The sequence below is a fragment of the Dipodomys ordii genome, unplaced genomic scaffold, assembly GCF_000151885.1.
Source record: "Dipodomys ordii isolate 6190 unplaced genomic scaffold, Dord_2.0 Scaffold26, whole genome shotgun sequence".
In the NCBI taxonomy this organism is placed as follows: domain Eukaryota; kingdom Metazoa; phylum Chordata; class Mammalia; order Rodentia; family Heteromyidae; genus Dipodomys; species Dipodomys ordii.
Window position 1 is genome coordinate 4,705,168 of NW_012267242.1, and position 15,686 is coordinate 4,720,853.

A 15,686-nucleotide genomic window follows, 5' to 3' on the forward strand; every position below is an offset into this window, starting at 1 on the left:
TGTGAGATTTAGGTAAGGAGATGGATTTCACTCCTTGGTGAAGTGGGATGGAGGTAATATAGGGATCTTTCCATTTTGTTAAACATTGGCTTCAACATATATATGCCTAATAGACCACAAGGCTCATGGCATTGGAGTGGTCAACAGGAGACAAAATTATATAACACAACTTCAAAACTGTATTTTCAAATGAGGATCTGAAAAAGCCTGGGTTGGCCTGTAATCTTAGCTACTCAGGAGGCTTAGATCTAAGGATCACAGTTCGAAGCCAGCTTGGACAGGAAAATCCATGAGACTCTTATCTCCAAAACCTACCATAAAAATCCAGAAGTAGAGCCATGATTCAAGTGGTAGAGTGCTAGCCCTGAGCAAAATTTAACCAGGGATAGGGCTAGACGCCAGTGGCTTTGGCTTAGCCCATAATCCTAATTACTAAGGGGTCTGAGATCTGAGGATCTGAGTTTGATGCCAGCCTGGGCAGGAAAGTTCTGTGAGACTCTTATATCCAATTAACCACCTAAAAACAAGAAGAGGAGCTGTGGTTCCAAGTGCAAGAGTGTTAGCTTTGAGCAAAACATCTCAGGAATCACACCGAGGCTCTGAGTTGAAGCCCCAGGACTAGCCAAAAGTAACTCCCCAAACAACACCAACAAATCCAACAAGCCAGGGACAGTGCCCAGATGACTATGAGTTCAAACCCCAGGACCAGCACAAAACTAACTAAATAACAACAAACAACAACAACAAATGTGTTTTCAGAAAAAGAATCCACGATAGTCCATTATACATACACACACATAAAGACTATGTAATTATGTAATGCCACAGCAGTCTTACCTGTCACTGTGTAATTCTCCATACAGCCTGAATAGATGAGGTTCCCATCCATGTATAAGGAGTACTGAGTTATAATACCATTTGCTTGTTTTGGTGGATTCCAAGAGAGTAACAATGAATCAGGAAGGGATTTAGCTACTGGTGGCTGAACCTCTTGTGGAGCTGTGAAAAAGAAAAAGAAATATTTTTAAAAAGAAAAGATTTATAGAGACTAATTTTAGTTTACTCAAACTTTTTAGACTCAAGCCAATAAATCATGGGCTAAACCTGCGATCCCAGGCATGGAAACGTTCCTCATTTGTGGGTAGCGTGTCAGTAATTGCTTTAGGAACAGTGCTAAATAACTGTCCTGGATTTATGATAATCTGCCTAGGTGATGGATGGGGAGTCTTCACACTGGTTCACTTGACGGACGTGTGTGTTACTTCATCAAAAGTATTATTAACCACAATGGTGGTGGGAGGTTGCACCTACTCAAACTAATTAAGCAGATAGAGTCCCCTACCCTCGAAGAGCTTACGGTTTGACGTGGCCAGTGTTGATGAATGGTTTGTAATAGACACTTAAGAAAACTTCTACCTAACTATTACAATAGCTTGAAAATGTAGAATCGATTAAATGAATTACATATTGAAACTACACTATAATGTTCAAATGATATTTCAACAAAATAACCAATGAATTGGAGTCATAGGATCTACATGTTAAAAAAATTAAAAACATAATTGATCTCCAATACAAATAACATTGGGTAAATTAAAAATAACTTCTTGGAAAGGTTATAAGTTTAGGAATTTCTTGAATAATGACAAAAAATGGTGAAGTGGATGATAAAGAACTCTCTCTGGGACACAGCAATGGGAGAGGTAGGTAAGGAACTAAGCAAAATCTAGACAGGGTCTGTCGTGGATGTAGAGAAGCTAAAGGGGACATGAAGTTATGGGCCCCATAGTAAAGATGGTGGAAGGATATGTAAGAGAGATTAATGGACACAATGGCATTGAGAGAAGCTATACTTTTGCTTTTTGTTTGGTGCTGGTTTGTGGGCTTGATCTCAAAGCCTGGATGCTGTGCTCAAGGCTGGCACTCTACTATTTGAGCAACAGCTTCACTTCCAACCTTTTGGTGGCTAATTAGAGATGAGAGTTTCTCAGATTTGTCTGCTTGGGCTGGCTTCGAATGTGGGACCCTGAGCTCTCAGTCTCCTGAGTAGCTAGGATTACAGGCATGAGCTACTGGTACTCATTTGAGGAACTATCATTTTTACTAGAGTAGATAGAGGAAATCATGAAGATGTTTCATTGACATCACTGTCCAGCTGAGGGGACTCTGATTAGGGGTGCCAGGAAAGATTTTATTTAATCTCTTTGTCATATGGACCTGCATTTTCCTTTCAAAATCTACCTTCTATGTAAATCATTCTCTGTACAGGAGGAAAAAGAGGGCTTGGGAGATGAGTAATGGAGAGCAGAAAGATGAAAAGAGGGAGAGGGGAGAGATAAAGAAGAATGAGAGAGAGAGAGAGAGAGAGAGAGAGAGAGAGAGAGAGAGAGAGAGAGAGAAATTAGCTACCTACTTTCCTGTAAAGATCAAGCTTTTAAATCTCCTAAATAAATTCACAGGGAGACAGTATGAAAATGTAAAATTTCTCTCATCTGGGAGATGGAAATATAAAGTAACAAAGCTTCAAATGTTTTGAGAGCTTTTACTTCTTGAAGTGATATGTTTGGATGCTTGAGCAAAGCTTTCACTTTAGAGTGCTAAAATATTTTCTCTTTCCCACTGCCTTCTTAACGGATGCTTTCTGAAACATTAATTTATGCCAACAGTTTTCAAGTTCCAAGTACCACAAAAGTGAGACTGAAGTCCGAAGGAACTGAGCAGTGATTAATAATGCCTCAATTGGCATTCGGAGGCTCCATCAGGCTGAAATAATTGTTGCCTGTGCTGGTGTTTAGCAGTTAAAAGAGACCATGGAAATCAACCATTTGATTCTCAATTTCATACTGTGCCATACAATCAATTCTTTTTAGTCAGACTGTCTCTAGATTTACTTCTGAGCCATAGTAAAATGAGGAAGCTTTCATTAATCTTTCAGATGCTTCATATTAATGACAAGGCTCTTGCATGAACAATGTAACAGCAATTAAAAAGCCCATTAATCTGCATTACAGCTATTAAAGATGCATGTCATTAAGGGGTATGGAGTTTGATTCATTTTCACACACCCCCAAAAATGGAGCAATTATGGCCTGGCAATGCACTCTGTCATCAAATTAGGTTGGGGTTTTCCAGCAAATGGCCTTGCAGCATTTAGCTCTTCTCCTATTTTATTATTCATGACTGAAATGTGGAAGTCAAGACCTTTGAAATTACTTTACCTTCTTGTGGAGTAGAGATGTTCAATGCTTGTGAGCTCTCAGTACAGCCAGCAAGGGTGCAAGCAGTTAGGGTTACTGCATAGTTTCTGAAAGGGAGTAAGCCTGTCAATATGCCTGTAATGAAAGAGGGGACAAAAAGGATTTGCATGTTTACTGTAAGCATCTGTAAAGAGAAGTGTGTGTGTGTGTGTGTGTGTGTGTGTGTGTGTGTGTGTGTGTGTGTGTGTTAGGGGAAGGAAGAGGAAGAGAGACACAGAGAAAGAGACAGGAAGATATGGACAAAGACAGACACAGATATAGGACTGAGAAATAGAAAACCACCACCACCAACAACAAAAATATGCCTCCTTCATTTATTTTCCTGCCTGTCTGCTGATTGCAGGTCCACTTATTGTTATGCTCACTTGAAATCTGTACTTGATACATATCTCATTTGGGCAAACTCTTCCACATAGAGTTGCTGAAGCAGAGTGCCATGAGTATACAATAGTTAAGGTGCATATTATCTCATTCCTGATTCTAGGCTTCCCACAGAAATAAAACTATTCAGTTCTCTTGAACCTAGCATTTCTCAGTCATGTTGAACTCAGGAGGCCTTTGAATGCAGTGTCTATTAGCACACATTAGGCAATGCTACTCCCACATGTGACTTCATTATTTTAACAGTAGGATGCACATATACAAACTATTTGTTTATGCTGCAGCTAACAAATATGCAAATTCACATAGCTAAACAATTAGAAATTAGATAATTACGCTTTTGTACTTCTACTTGCAAAATTATTAGTTTACTTAATTAAGACACCTGTCTTAAATGGATGTGTGACACAGGGAAGTATTGAATTAACCTGGATTGGTGGCAGATATATAAGATTATTTCAGCAATTAAAAGTATCTGTAGAAATGAAAACAAATTTTGTTTACTGGTGTTCCCAAACAAGATAGAAGTTCTTTATTTAGTGAACCCTGTGAATTAAAGGATACCGAAATTATAAAATGTTCACTGGTTTTTTCTACTGCTCTTTCCTTGTGGAACACTTGTGTGTTGGGGTGGAGGGATTAGTGATTAAATGAAGAAACGTCTCATGGACTTTCCTGCCAAGGCTGGCTTTGAACCATGATCCCTGAGGATCTCAGCCACCTGAGTGGCTAGGATTACAGGCGTGAGCCACTGATACCTGGCTTCTTGTGGAAGTTTTTAAAGCAGTCTTTAATCCTAATCACGTATGGAAATATCATTTTCCTCCTTTGTGCAAATAATCAATGCTAATAAAATGCTTTAAAATATTGTAAAAGAGATAGTCTTACTTTGTGTATCTATTGATTAAAGCCGTCAACAGCCTATACTGTTCAACAGAATATACTGAGCTTTGCAGTGTCAATATTGGTGAGTGATTTCATCATTCTAACACAAATTTTAATACCTATAATTCTGTATTCATCCTCCCCAATAGAAATATTTTTAAAAAATTTAAAAGAACAAAGAGCCAGAATGAAGCAAGGACTTGCTTGCTTGGATTCCTCAATCCTTACTGCTACCTTCAAAATCTCTTTCCAACAGCTTTCCCCTCATTTAGGAATCCTCTCTGTCATGCTTCTGCATGACAATCTCTCTCCACTTGGCACCATTACCTCAGCTCATGGCCAAGGAAGACTTCAAGCCAATGAGCTAATCTGAATACTCATGTGACCATTTCCTGCCAACTTCCACTCTCTCTCATTTCAGACCCGCCTTGTGCTAAAACCTTCTGCACTCCCCACTACTGCCACTGTGACTGCCATTTCCTCTTGACTCTTCCAGACCATGGCCCACGTTTTGAGTTCACTTCCTTTTAAGACATTACTTCCCTAAACAGCAAATGGACACCTGCTCATCTTCACATGTAAGGAGCACAGACATCAGGCCAGAAGGCAAAATAGGATGCTGATAGGCAACTCTACAGGCAAAAGCACGTGGCTCACACCACTATGCATGAGTTTCCTCATCTGTCAACATAGCTGGCAACAGCTCCATTTGAGTCTCAAGGAGTTCTATTCTGGGGGCTGGCTTTGAACCTCTATTCTCAAATCTCAGCCTCTTGAATCACCAGGATTACAGGTGTGAGTCACCAGTGCCTGACAAACAGACCATATTTTGAAAGTAGAGGCTGAGGAGCCATCTATGAGAGAGAAAATATAGCACATGCCTGTAAAGGTTACTATCAAGGTCAAAGAGTTTAAGAATATAGAATTCCTAGCTCAGAAACTATGGAAGAAGAGGGCTCCAGTGCAGAGTTAGTCCAAGTCATGTTACTCTTGCAACCAAGCTTTGGCCAATGTCGACTTCTAAGTGATCTTTTCACCTCTTGAAGATGACTAGTTGTTTCAAATTTTTGAATCAAACAGCTCTTCCTCAGTTCCTATCCTCCTGTAGTGTTTTTAATTTTTTTTATTGTAAAGATACTGTACAGAGGGGTTACAGTTACATGAGTAAGGTAATGAGTACATTTCCTATCAAGCATTGTTACCCCCTCCCATTTTTCTTCAGTACCATCAAACCTTTCTAAGTTTTTCTCCTGAATCTCTGAGGTCTCCTTTCTTTCCTTCACTGAATCATGATCCTTGGTTTTAGTGTTTTAAGTAAGTTTGTTCCACAACATTGAGTTCTGACACTTTTTTCCCCAAATACTTCCTTATTGTTTATCAATCCTCACCTCCATGATCATCTGAATATCTTCATGTTTCTCCTTATTCCTGTAGTTCCAGTTCTGCCTTTCTAACTAAAGACTATGTTATCACTCTTTGGGCATCTCATTGGTATTTTATACTCAACATGCCCTCATCCACACACAACATCCCAAACTAGTTCACAAATATCTGTCGCTTCCTTTGTGCAGAGCTAGGGATAGAACTCAAGAGCTTGAGCATGCTAGGCAATTTCTCTATTGATGAGCTACAGTTTTAGTCCCCATTCTGCTTTTGTTGACTCTGCTCCTGCTCCAACGCTCATTATTTATTTAATTTTGTATCTTTAAGTCATTGTACAAAGGAGTTACCATGTAACAAAGCAGTTCATGAATACAATTTATTTTGATCAAAGTCGCCTTTGGTTTTTCTATTTCATTTTTATTTTGCCAGTCTTGGGGCTTTAATTCAGGGCCTGGGTGTCATCTGTGAGCTTCCTTTGTTCAAGGCTAATACTCTATCCCTTGAGCTGCAGTGTTACTTTTAGCCTTTTCTGCCTGCTTTATTGGTGATAAGAGTCTCATGGATTTGCCTGACCTGGCTGGCTTCAAACAATCCTGAGATCTCAGATCTCAGCCTCCTGATTAGCTAGGATTATAGATGCCTGGCTTACTTTTTATAGTTCATAATGCCTCTACTACTGCTAGAAACTCAAATCTGTGCTATTATCATAAAGATGTTCTAACCATTTTATCCTGACAAAATCTTTGGTATTGTCACATCTTTCCTGTTAGCAAGTTGGAATCAACTACAACACTCTAAGTAGGACAACTTGCATGACCGAATTAGCATAATGCCAAAGTAACAAGAAACAAATCAGCCTCCAGAGAGCCAGACTTCCAGTGCCAACCCAGGCAAGAAAAACATGCTGTAAAATATGAGATTAATTTCTTTTGTTCATCACTTCATATACATAGCATATGAAGAAAGTGATGCTTTCTGCCGACAGCTCTCCAAAGAGAAACAAAGGTTATAAACAGATTGATGATCGGAACTCCCAAGCCGAAAGATGTGTCATTTATTCGGGTAATATTACCAGTGAGACACACAGCAACAGTTTTGCTATTTTGGGGTTTTGTAAACAGGATTTAGGAAATATTTTATCCTGAGATATTATTTCTTCCCAAATCCTAACTGAAATAAAATACTGGAGTTACAACTGTTCTATCAGCTTATATGGAAAGGTATTAATATGTACTAAAAAGGAGCATGTCAAATAACATACTAAAGGATCACTAAAGGATCTTTAATCTTTTACTTAACCAGCCTTGCTTTTACTAAAGGAGTTTATTTGGTGTATGTGTGTAGTGTGATATGTCTCTCTTAACCCTTCCCCTTTACTTAAGGACCTCAAAGTCTTTAATTATTTAGATAGGGGTATTTCTAATATCTAGACTTCCCAGACAAGGTCAATATTTAAAGACAATTTTTCAAAAAAGTTGATCAGTAAGACATCACTCCTCAGAAAATCTCCTTCTGTAGTTTTGGTTGAAAAGTTTAGAAAATTGTATTGCATTCCATAGAAAAGAAAATTTGTGATTCTTAAAGAGAGCTGTTGGAGAGAAACGAGCTCACCTTTTGAGGTCATTTATCAATGTGCTTACATTTCCCATTTCAAGCCAGGTGAAACAATAATAACACTGAGAAATGAGAGCTGCAAGATGGAGAACAAGAAAAAAAAAGAAGAAGAAAATAAGGAAGAGAGGCTGATGCTCTGGTTCTTTCCAAATCTGGATCCTCAGTGAAAGGTTAGAATGGTTTATAAATCACACGTTGCAAAAAAAAAAAAAAAGTGCCACACTTTCTGAGGTGGAGTGGCATTGCTTTTCTATTTCCAGTGGGACACTTCCCTGTCATGCTGGGTGTCAGACAAAGTTTGGCAAAGAATTTGAGTAGCTCACTAAATGCAGGCTAGTGTTCTGTCTTCTCATCTGGTTATAATTGTGGATTAGGAAAGAGAGACATCCAAGTGGTCTTCACAAAACTGAATTAATCTAGCAGGGTGCTGGTGGCTCACACCTGTACTCCTAGCTACTCAGGTGCTGAGATCTGAGGTTCACGGTTCAAAGCTAGCCTGGGCAGGAAAGTCCATGAGACTCTCATCCCCAATTAACTACCAGAAAACTGGAAGTGGAGCTGTGGCTCAAAGTGTAGCACACTGCCCTTTAGCACAATATCTCAGTGACAGCCCTGAGTTCAAGTCCCCCTAACCCTAACAAAACACAAGAAACCTGAATTAATCTTCAAACATGCAGTTGATTGTTTTTGGTTTTTCATATAAAGAATTTCCCAGACTAGGAAGAAAAAGTATATTCTATGTTTAGGTTAGGTAGACTTTATTGGATCTATCCTTTGAAGTCTTTTGAGTGATTATCCCAAGGGTGGTACATTAGGGGCCTATGTCATACTTAGCTTATAGGCTCTACTAGAAAAAATATGGCACTGCTCTGACAGGTCATCATTATCAAAAATATATATTTCCGTTCTGTCTGCCTCTGAGAATGGTGCTCTAGAAGACCACAAATGTGTGTGTGTATGTGTGTGTGTGTATTCAAAGCCTCATGCTCACACTCAGCTAGCATGCTCAGTTTGGCACTCCACCATTCTACTTCTACTGCAACTCCAGCTTCAGTTTTTGCTGCTTAACTGGAAATGGAACCTTACAGACTTTTCTGCCCAGGTAAACTTCTAACTCAACCCTCCAAGTCCTCATCCTTCTGAGTATCTAGGCTTATAGTATAGGATTATTAGCCCAAACAACTGATCTTGTAACAAAGTTTTAAAATAAAATGTTGAGCTAGGAGTACCACAATGATAACAATCATGTGTAGATTAATAAAAGATGCAGAAGGTTTGTAGACATACCATGGAAATGGCACTATTTATAAGACTACATAGTCTACAATGAACTATTTTTAAAGACAGCGTGTGTTGTCTGCTTGTAATCCCAGCTACTTAAGAGGTAGAGGTAGAAGGACTATGGACTGAGGCCAGCCTAGGCAAAAGTATGAACCTCTATCTAAAAAGGAAATTAAATCAAAAAGAACTGGAAGCCTGGCTCAAGTGGTAGAAGCCTTGTCTAGCAAGCATGAGGTACTGAGTTCAAAGCCCAGTACTACCAAAAACATAAGAAAGCAAGGATACCAACTGAGAGTCTGTTTCGATATTATATGTAAAAGAAGACTGAGGAATTATTTTGCAAGACAACTGCAAAGGAATCCTAGACAGCAAACTATCCAAAGAAAACCCAATAAGAAATGACATGGATCCTGAAATCACTTTGAGACTGGCTTGGGTATGAGAGTCCTTGTGTGGAGACAGAACAGAGGAGTCTTTGTCTTTAATTTGAGAGCATCCCTATCGCTAGGCTGGTAAGATGACCTCTCAAACTCCCTTTCTGCCACAAAAGTCTGTGAAATCAGAAAATGGTCCAAATCATGTCAGAAAACCTGCCAGTCTTTCCTGATAATGGAAGAAGGCAAGCTGACAGAACATTCAATAAGCATAAAGTAAGCATTATTGATGTCTTAAAAGTGTTAGTATCCCATGAAACACACACACACGGGTATATGGACTAAAGCCACTGGCACCAGCAGGTCCATAGCTTTCACTGCTAAGCGATAATGCATTTTGCATTAATGCTTAACATTGAGAAACCCTGACGTGCCACGCCAAGGGAGTTTTAAGTCAAGAAGTAGGTTCTCTTCAAATTGCATCCTGTGGGCCACCGTGGGTGCAGAAAACCCAAGTGTAGAGAGCTTGGGAATTTTAAGGGAATTTCTTTCTTTTATTCTCATTCCCTTCCCTTTGCTGTTTTGCTTTCTTCTGGCAGTATCAGTATTGGGAACTGAACTGAGGGACTTGTGATTGCAAGGCAAGCACTCTACCAGATGAGCCACGTCCTTGGACTCTTAGCTGTCCGTTTATTTCTCAGATAGAGTTTCACACTTTTGTTCAGGCCAGCCTCAGATTTTCAGAATAACTGCGACTACAGGCATATGCCACCATGCCTGGCTCCTTTTTACTGTTCTGCTTGACTTTATTTTTCCAGCAGCTGTTACTAGGGCTTTTCAAAAGCAGTCACTTGAGGACTGACAGATAAAACAAAGACTATTCCTCTTCTTAGCTACATTCATTCTGCATCCCTCCCTCCGAGAGGGCCTCATTTCACCACGACTCTCTCAGGGAGTGAACAAAGTCAAAGGCTTTTGTATCTCTGGATGGATAGATTAGTATCTCTAATGTGTGCTTCCTTTTGCACTAACCTCAAATTTCAAAGGAGCCTATGAGAACTATCAATAACTAGAAGAAGCCCAAAGACCCGCGAGAAAACTCTCTGTGGGACTGACACTCAGCGATGCAAGTTTTAGAACCTCCAATAGGACTCTATGTGCTGAGAAGCAGGGAAATGACAGCAAAGTCTGCTTTGATGGCGGAGTTTTATGATTAACTCCTGTGAATAAATGCAGACAAGGATGAATGCTCTGTGCCTGAACACTGAGCAAAAACACAACAAAACAAGGCAGCTTTTTGTTTGTTTCTTAAAAGCCAAACATACTGAGAAAAAGGCATCCATTCCCATTTGCACCCCTCAGCAGACTCCTCCTTCCTCCCTACTCCACCCCCCAGCTGCCAACCTAGGTGTTTGGCTGGCATCCACTGTAATCTGTTCTCTTTCATTATGTTAATCTGTGGGCGGAAAGATTTCTGTCATCTTCGGAGCGCTTGTACAGCAATGGTAAACACCTTGGCCTGTCTGTAATTGGACAGGTGTCTGCATTGATGTCACCCAGCTTTTAATTCAATTAAAGAACTGGCGGTTCTGCTCTCATTACCCACTCATTTCCACTGCACTTTTAGTCTGGCGGTGCAATCTGCACATGGCAATTGTCTACCTCGAGTCTAAAGTCAGTGGGCCTCTAACAAAGATCACACATGATATTTCAAGTGGATGCCAAGGATCCAAGGGTTTTTTCGTGTTTGCCAAGGCACTTTGAATAATATGGATAATGTATTCTCTGTCTCTGTCTCTGTCTGCCCCTCCCTTTCCCTCTCTGTCTCTTTTTCTCTCTTGCTGTCTCTGTTTCTCTTACCCTTTTTCTCTCCTGTTTCTCTCATTCTCTCTCTTCTGCTCTCTCTCTGTCTCTCTCAGTCTCTTTTCCTCTTTGTCTGTCTCCTAGGTATCTCTGTCACCATGTCTGTTTCTCTCTTCCTGGTGCATCTAAGAGCTATCTTCTAACTACTTCTAACTAGAAGTACTACTTCTAATTAGAAGCAGTCACAGCAAACTGAAAAGCTGCTTCTAGCTTCCTCTCTCCAGGGCTTTCCTTCATCTCAGGAGAACTCATCAGAGTGTGATGCTCTTATTTATTTGCTGGCATTTCACATTTGGATCAAGAAAAGTGAGGGTAGGCCAGAGCAAGGCATTTATTAAGAAGGCCATCTGGTGAGGGACACCGCACTGGCTGAGCGGCTCCAGGACCTGCAGACACAATGGAAGAACCCTTCTCCCAGAAGACAATGGGCCTGCAGAAGGAAAAGACAAGGCGTCTTTTCCAGCCCAGGATTCTGCTGCAGTGGTGATAAATTGTCATTTTCAAGTAGACATTCCAAACCAGCCCCGTGCATGGCTTAAAGAGAGTAAATCAATCCCTTCTGCCCACTTAAAGGAACCTCAGAAAATAAATTAAACTTCTAACACAGACATTTTGACACACTGACCCCATGAAACTGAATAATGACTTTTGTTAAATCTGGATGGAAATTTAATGGGCAAAGATTGAGATAGAGAAACATACCTAAGATGCAGAGGAAAGACTCCTTGTTGTGGTGTTTTCCAGGAATTTCTTTAAAAAAATAAGATTTTCTAATAATACAGTAAGTGTCAATTTTCACTTTACCCATGGACGGAATACTAATCATTCATGCTATAAACCTGAGATTATCCTTTGGATCTTTAAGTCTATTTTTTTAAGTGGGGAGGGGGACATGGGCAGATACTAGGGACTTAAAGCCTTATTATCTTGTTTGACTTCATTACTCAGGGCTGGCACTCTATCAGATGGACAATGTATCCAGTCTGGCTTTTTGGTCATCGATTGGAGATAAGAGGCTCACAGGTTTTTGTGCTCGGGCTGGCTTTGAATTGTGATCCTACAGATCTCAGCCTCTTGCATAACCAAGATTACAGCCACGAGACACAAGTACCTGACTAAGTTTTTCTTTCTTACATTTCTTTTCCTTCCAGTAAAATTTTTGACCTTGTTTTAAACTTCTAGTGTGGATTGTAAAAATAAAATCATGTGCCTTGGATAAAAACTATGCAGATTTTGATGTTTACAAATAGGAAAAAAGTTTATTCTTTTATTTCCTTTATAAAATATAAGGCCTAATCCCAGACTTAGAGGATGGTTTAAAAAGTGATTTTTATTGACTTAAAAGCATTATCCAGTTGAGAGTCTCTCAGCAGACTTAGATCTAACCTCAAATTTTTAATCAATGTCTTTGTGGTAAAAACTACAGCATCTGCCATTTCATCCTAAGAAAGATTGAAGCCACATGCTGGTGTTAACTCTTTGTCTTACATACAGGAATAACACTGAAATTTGGGGGATTTTTTTTCCTAGAAAATATTGAGCCTGACTAAGCAAGAAGATAAGACAGGAAGAGATGAAAGAAATAAAAGTCATGTCCTCCTATGAATAGTGTTCTACACCCTCATTCCACAGCATCACCCCCCAGTATCCAAGGGCCTTCCTATAGAAAGCTGCTCCTACTGCAATTGCAAAACGAAAGTACTACAGCCAAGGACAGGGTTCATGTCTACTGACTCCAAGACCTTTGTTCTTCCTACCTGACCTAGATACTTGGCTCTACAAGAAGAAAAATAAGTGTCATTAAAATTAACTATGCAAGCCAGATGCAGCTGTATATAATCCTAGCTCAAGTCTATAATCCCTGCTATTCAACTGGCAGAGTTCTGAAGATCCCAGTCAAAGCCAGCCCAAGCAGGCAAATTCTTGAAACTCTTCTTTCCAATTAACCAGTATAAAACAGAAGTGGAGACATGACTCAAGTGGTAGAGGATCAGCCTTGAGTAAAAAATGTTAAGCAAAGAGTACAAGACCGTGATTCCTCAGTACTGGCACATGTGCACACCCATGCATACACACACACACACACACACACACACACACACACACACAACAACAACAACTGCACACATTTTATAACAGATAGTTCATCTAAAACATACCTCAAAGTATATTCACAGGTTCAATTTTACTACTAAAACCAACTGTCTGCAAAACCATTGTGGCATGTTTGTCCTCTAAAACCAACAAGTGTTCCTGCCTACAATAATTCCTTATAAAAATGCAATTATTAAAATGTGTTTGGGTATTACTGAGTGCAACATTGGGATTTTAGTACTATATGAACACATAAATATAAAATGAAAAATAACAGTTTTCCTTATCAAGTCTCATTATATGTCTATATCATATAGATATACATATATCTATATGATATCGTCTATATTTATATCTATATGATATCATATACCAATATATATGTGTTTGATGTCATAAGCATTATGGCGAGCGTAACTACTCATAGAATATGGGTATTAACTTTTATTTTAGCCAGGTCCCACAATGTTACCAAATACAAATTCTAACCCTGCATGCAAGTTGCTACTTCATAAAATGAATACTTTTAAAAAGAGAAGAGCAGAATACCAGTGGCTCATGCTTGCAATACAAGCTATAAGGGAGGCTGAGACCTGAGGGTCCTGGTTCAAAGCAGCCCAGACAGGAAAATCTGGGAGACCTGTATCTCAAATAAACTACCAAAAAAAGCCAGAAGTGGAGCTGTAGCTCAAGTGGTGGAGCACTAGCCTTGTGCAAAAGAAGCTCAAGGACATTGACCCAGGCACTAGAGAAACAGAGAGTAAGAGTGGAAGGGAATGAAGGAAGGGAGGGAAGAAGGAGGGAGAAGGAGAGGGAGGGAGGGAGGTAGAGAGAAGAAAAGAGGAAGGATGGGTAAAAGAAAAAAGAAAGAAAAGAAAAAGGAAGGAAAGAGGGAAGGAAGGAAGGAAGAGAGAGAAAGAGAAAGAAAGAAAGAATAGAAAGGAAGGAAGAAAACAAGCCAATTTTCCAATATTCACAGACACTCACTATGTAAGCAGCTCAGGAGCATTATAGATTCCAGAGAGTTCTGCAGAACTATTCACTCATCAACATCACAGAACCTAATGCAATCTTTCTGCATTAGCTAAGCAAGAACATTACATCATTTCTATTTTTAATATTTATATCATAAGCTCATATTTTGTACCAGTGACTTTCTTCAGACCAACTTCTATCAAGATTTCCATTTAAAGAACTAGTTTGTGCCAAGTACCAGTGGCTCATGCCTATAATTGTAGCTATTCAGGAGGCTGAGATCTGAGGATCACAGTTCAAGGTTAACTTGGGCAGGAAAGTCTATGCAAGTCTGAGACTTGTCTCCAACTAAACCCCAAAGTTGTGAAATGGTGCACAAGCCTGTGTTCATGTGCGCACACACACATGCACACACACACAGAAATAGTTTGTAATAAACTTAGTATGGAATATGAATGTATATAATACAATAAAAACTGACAAATAAATCTGCAAGTATTATCACTAATATCTACAAGTATATCACTATCACTAATTATATAATTTCTTCTATGTTTGCTGGTAGTGGCCTCTAATTTCCCTGTTAATAAGCATTATACTCATCTTCCTCTGTAAAATGACTTTTATTTTGTTTTGTTATTTAGCTAGACAAATGGACACTTTGAATGGGGGTATTTTATAGCATTCTCTGAAGATAGGTACAGCCAGTTGACTGAATTCTGACCATGGCTGGCCAGAAGTGGTGAAGCAGCATTTTTTAAATATGTTTTTAAAGTGAATGTGTGCATCTTTCTTTAGTTATTTTCCTCCTTGCTGGATGGAAATCAGACTGGAGGGCTGAAGCTCCAGCAGCTATCCTGAGACCTTGAGGTAGAACACTTGTTCCTAAGGATAAATGACAAAGTACATGAATCCTTGGCACTAGGCGCACTGAACATTTTCACTGACTCTGCTTGTGGACATCTAGAACCAGAGAAGAAAAACTTCATCCTGTCAAATCACTTATTTTGGGTTCTCTTTTTGAATGATTAAACATCTCTATTAGTTTTTACCCCATAAAACTTTGATTTTTCCACCCTACTTCATATTTCAAAGAATGCCTGGACTGTACTTTGGCATTGTATAAAAACAGATAGCAAAGGTAGGAACTAGTGCTAGCTAAGAACATAATAGTATTAACAAAAACACCTAAAATAAATACTTTCTGCTGGGTGTCATTATCAGCAGTGTTGGCTTCTGTTGTTTTCAATGGCAAATGGATGTCGCTTGAATTGCATGTAGGATTTTATTCTCTCTACCAACGCTTCTCCCTCATAGGGAGAATATACATGAAGTTCCAAAGATATGTTTAACTAGTGAGAGTTCTGTGCATTATTTCACACATAAAAAATACATAGATTTTGGAAAACTATTGCTGTGATGAGTTTTCATTGAGGGCCACTGGTTCAGTACTCAACCCAACTCAGCTTCATCACACCTGGCATATCAAGCAAGGCAGAAGCAATCGTAGCAGAAAAATGAATTCATTTGTCCACTTCATTCATTCTTTGAAGAAAATCCTATTGACTACCTACCTTGA

General features: G+C 39.3%; 1 protein-coding gene across 1 annotated transcript in view; it reads right to left on the minus strand.

The window, feature by feature from the left end:
* Positions 1-15,686, minus strand: part of Ush2a (Usher syndrome 2A (autosomal recessive, mild)) — a 640,567-nt gene that overhangs the window by 364,530 nt on the left and 260,351 nt on the right. Inside the window, exons 30-31 of the mRNA XM_013015154.1 lie at positions 3,219-3,332; positions 838-999 (exon numbers count right to left, since the gene is read on the minus strand). Of these exons, the coding sequence (XP_012870608.1) occupies positions 838-999; positions 3,219-3,332 (276 nt within the window). The remainder of the gene's footprint in view (positions 1-837; positions 1,000-3,218; positions 3,333-15,686) is intronic.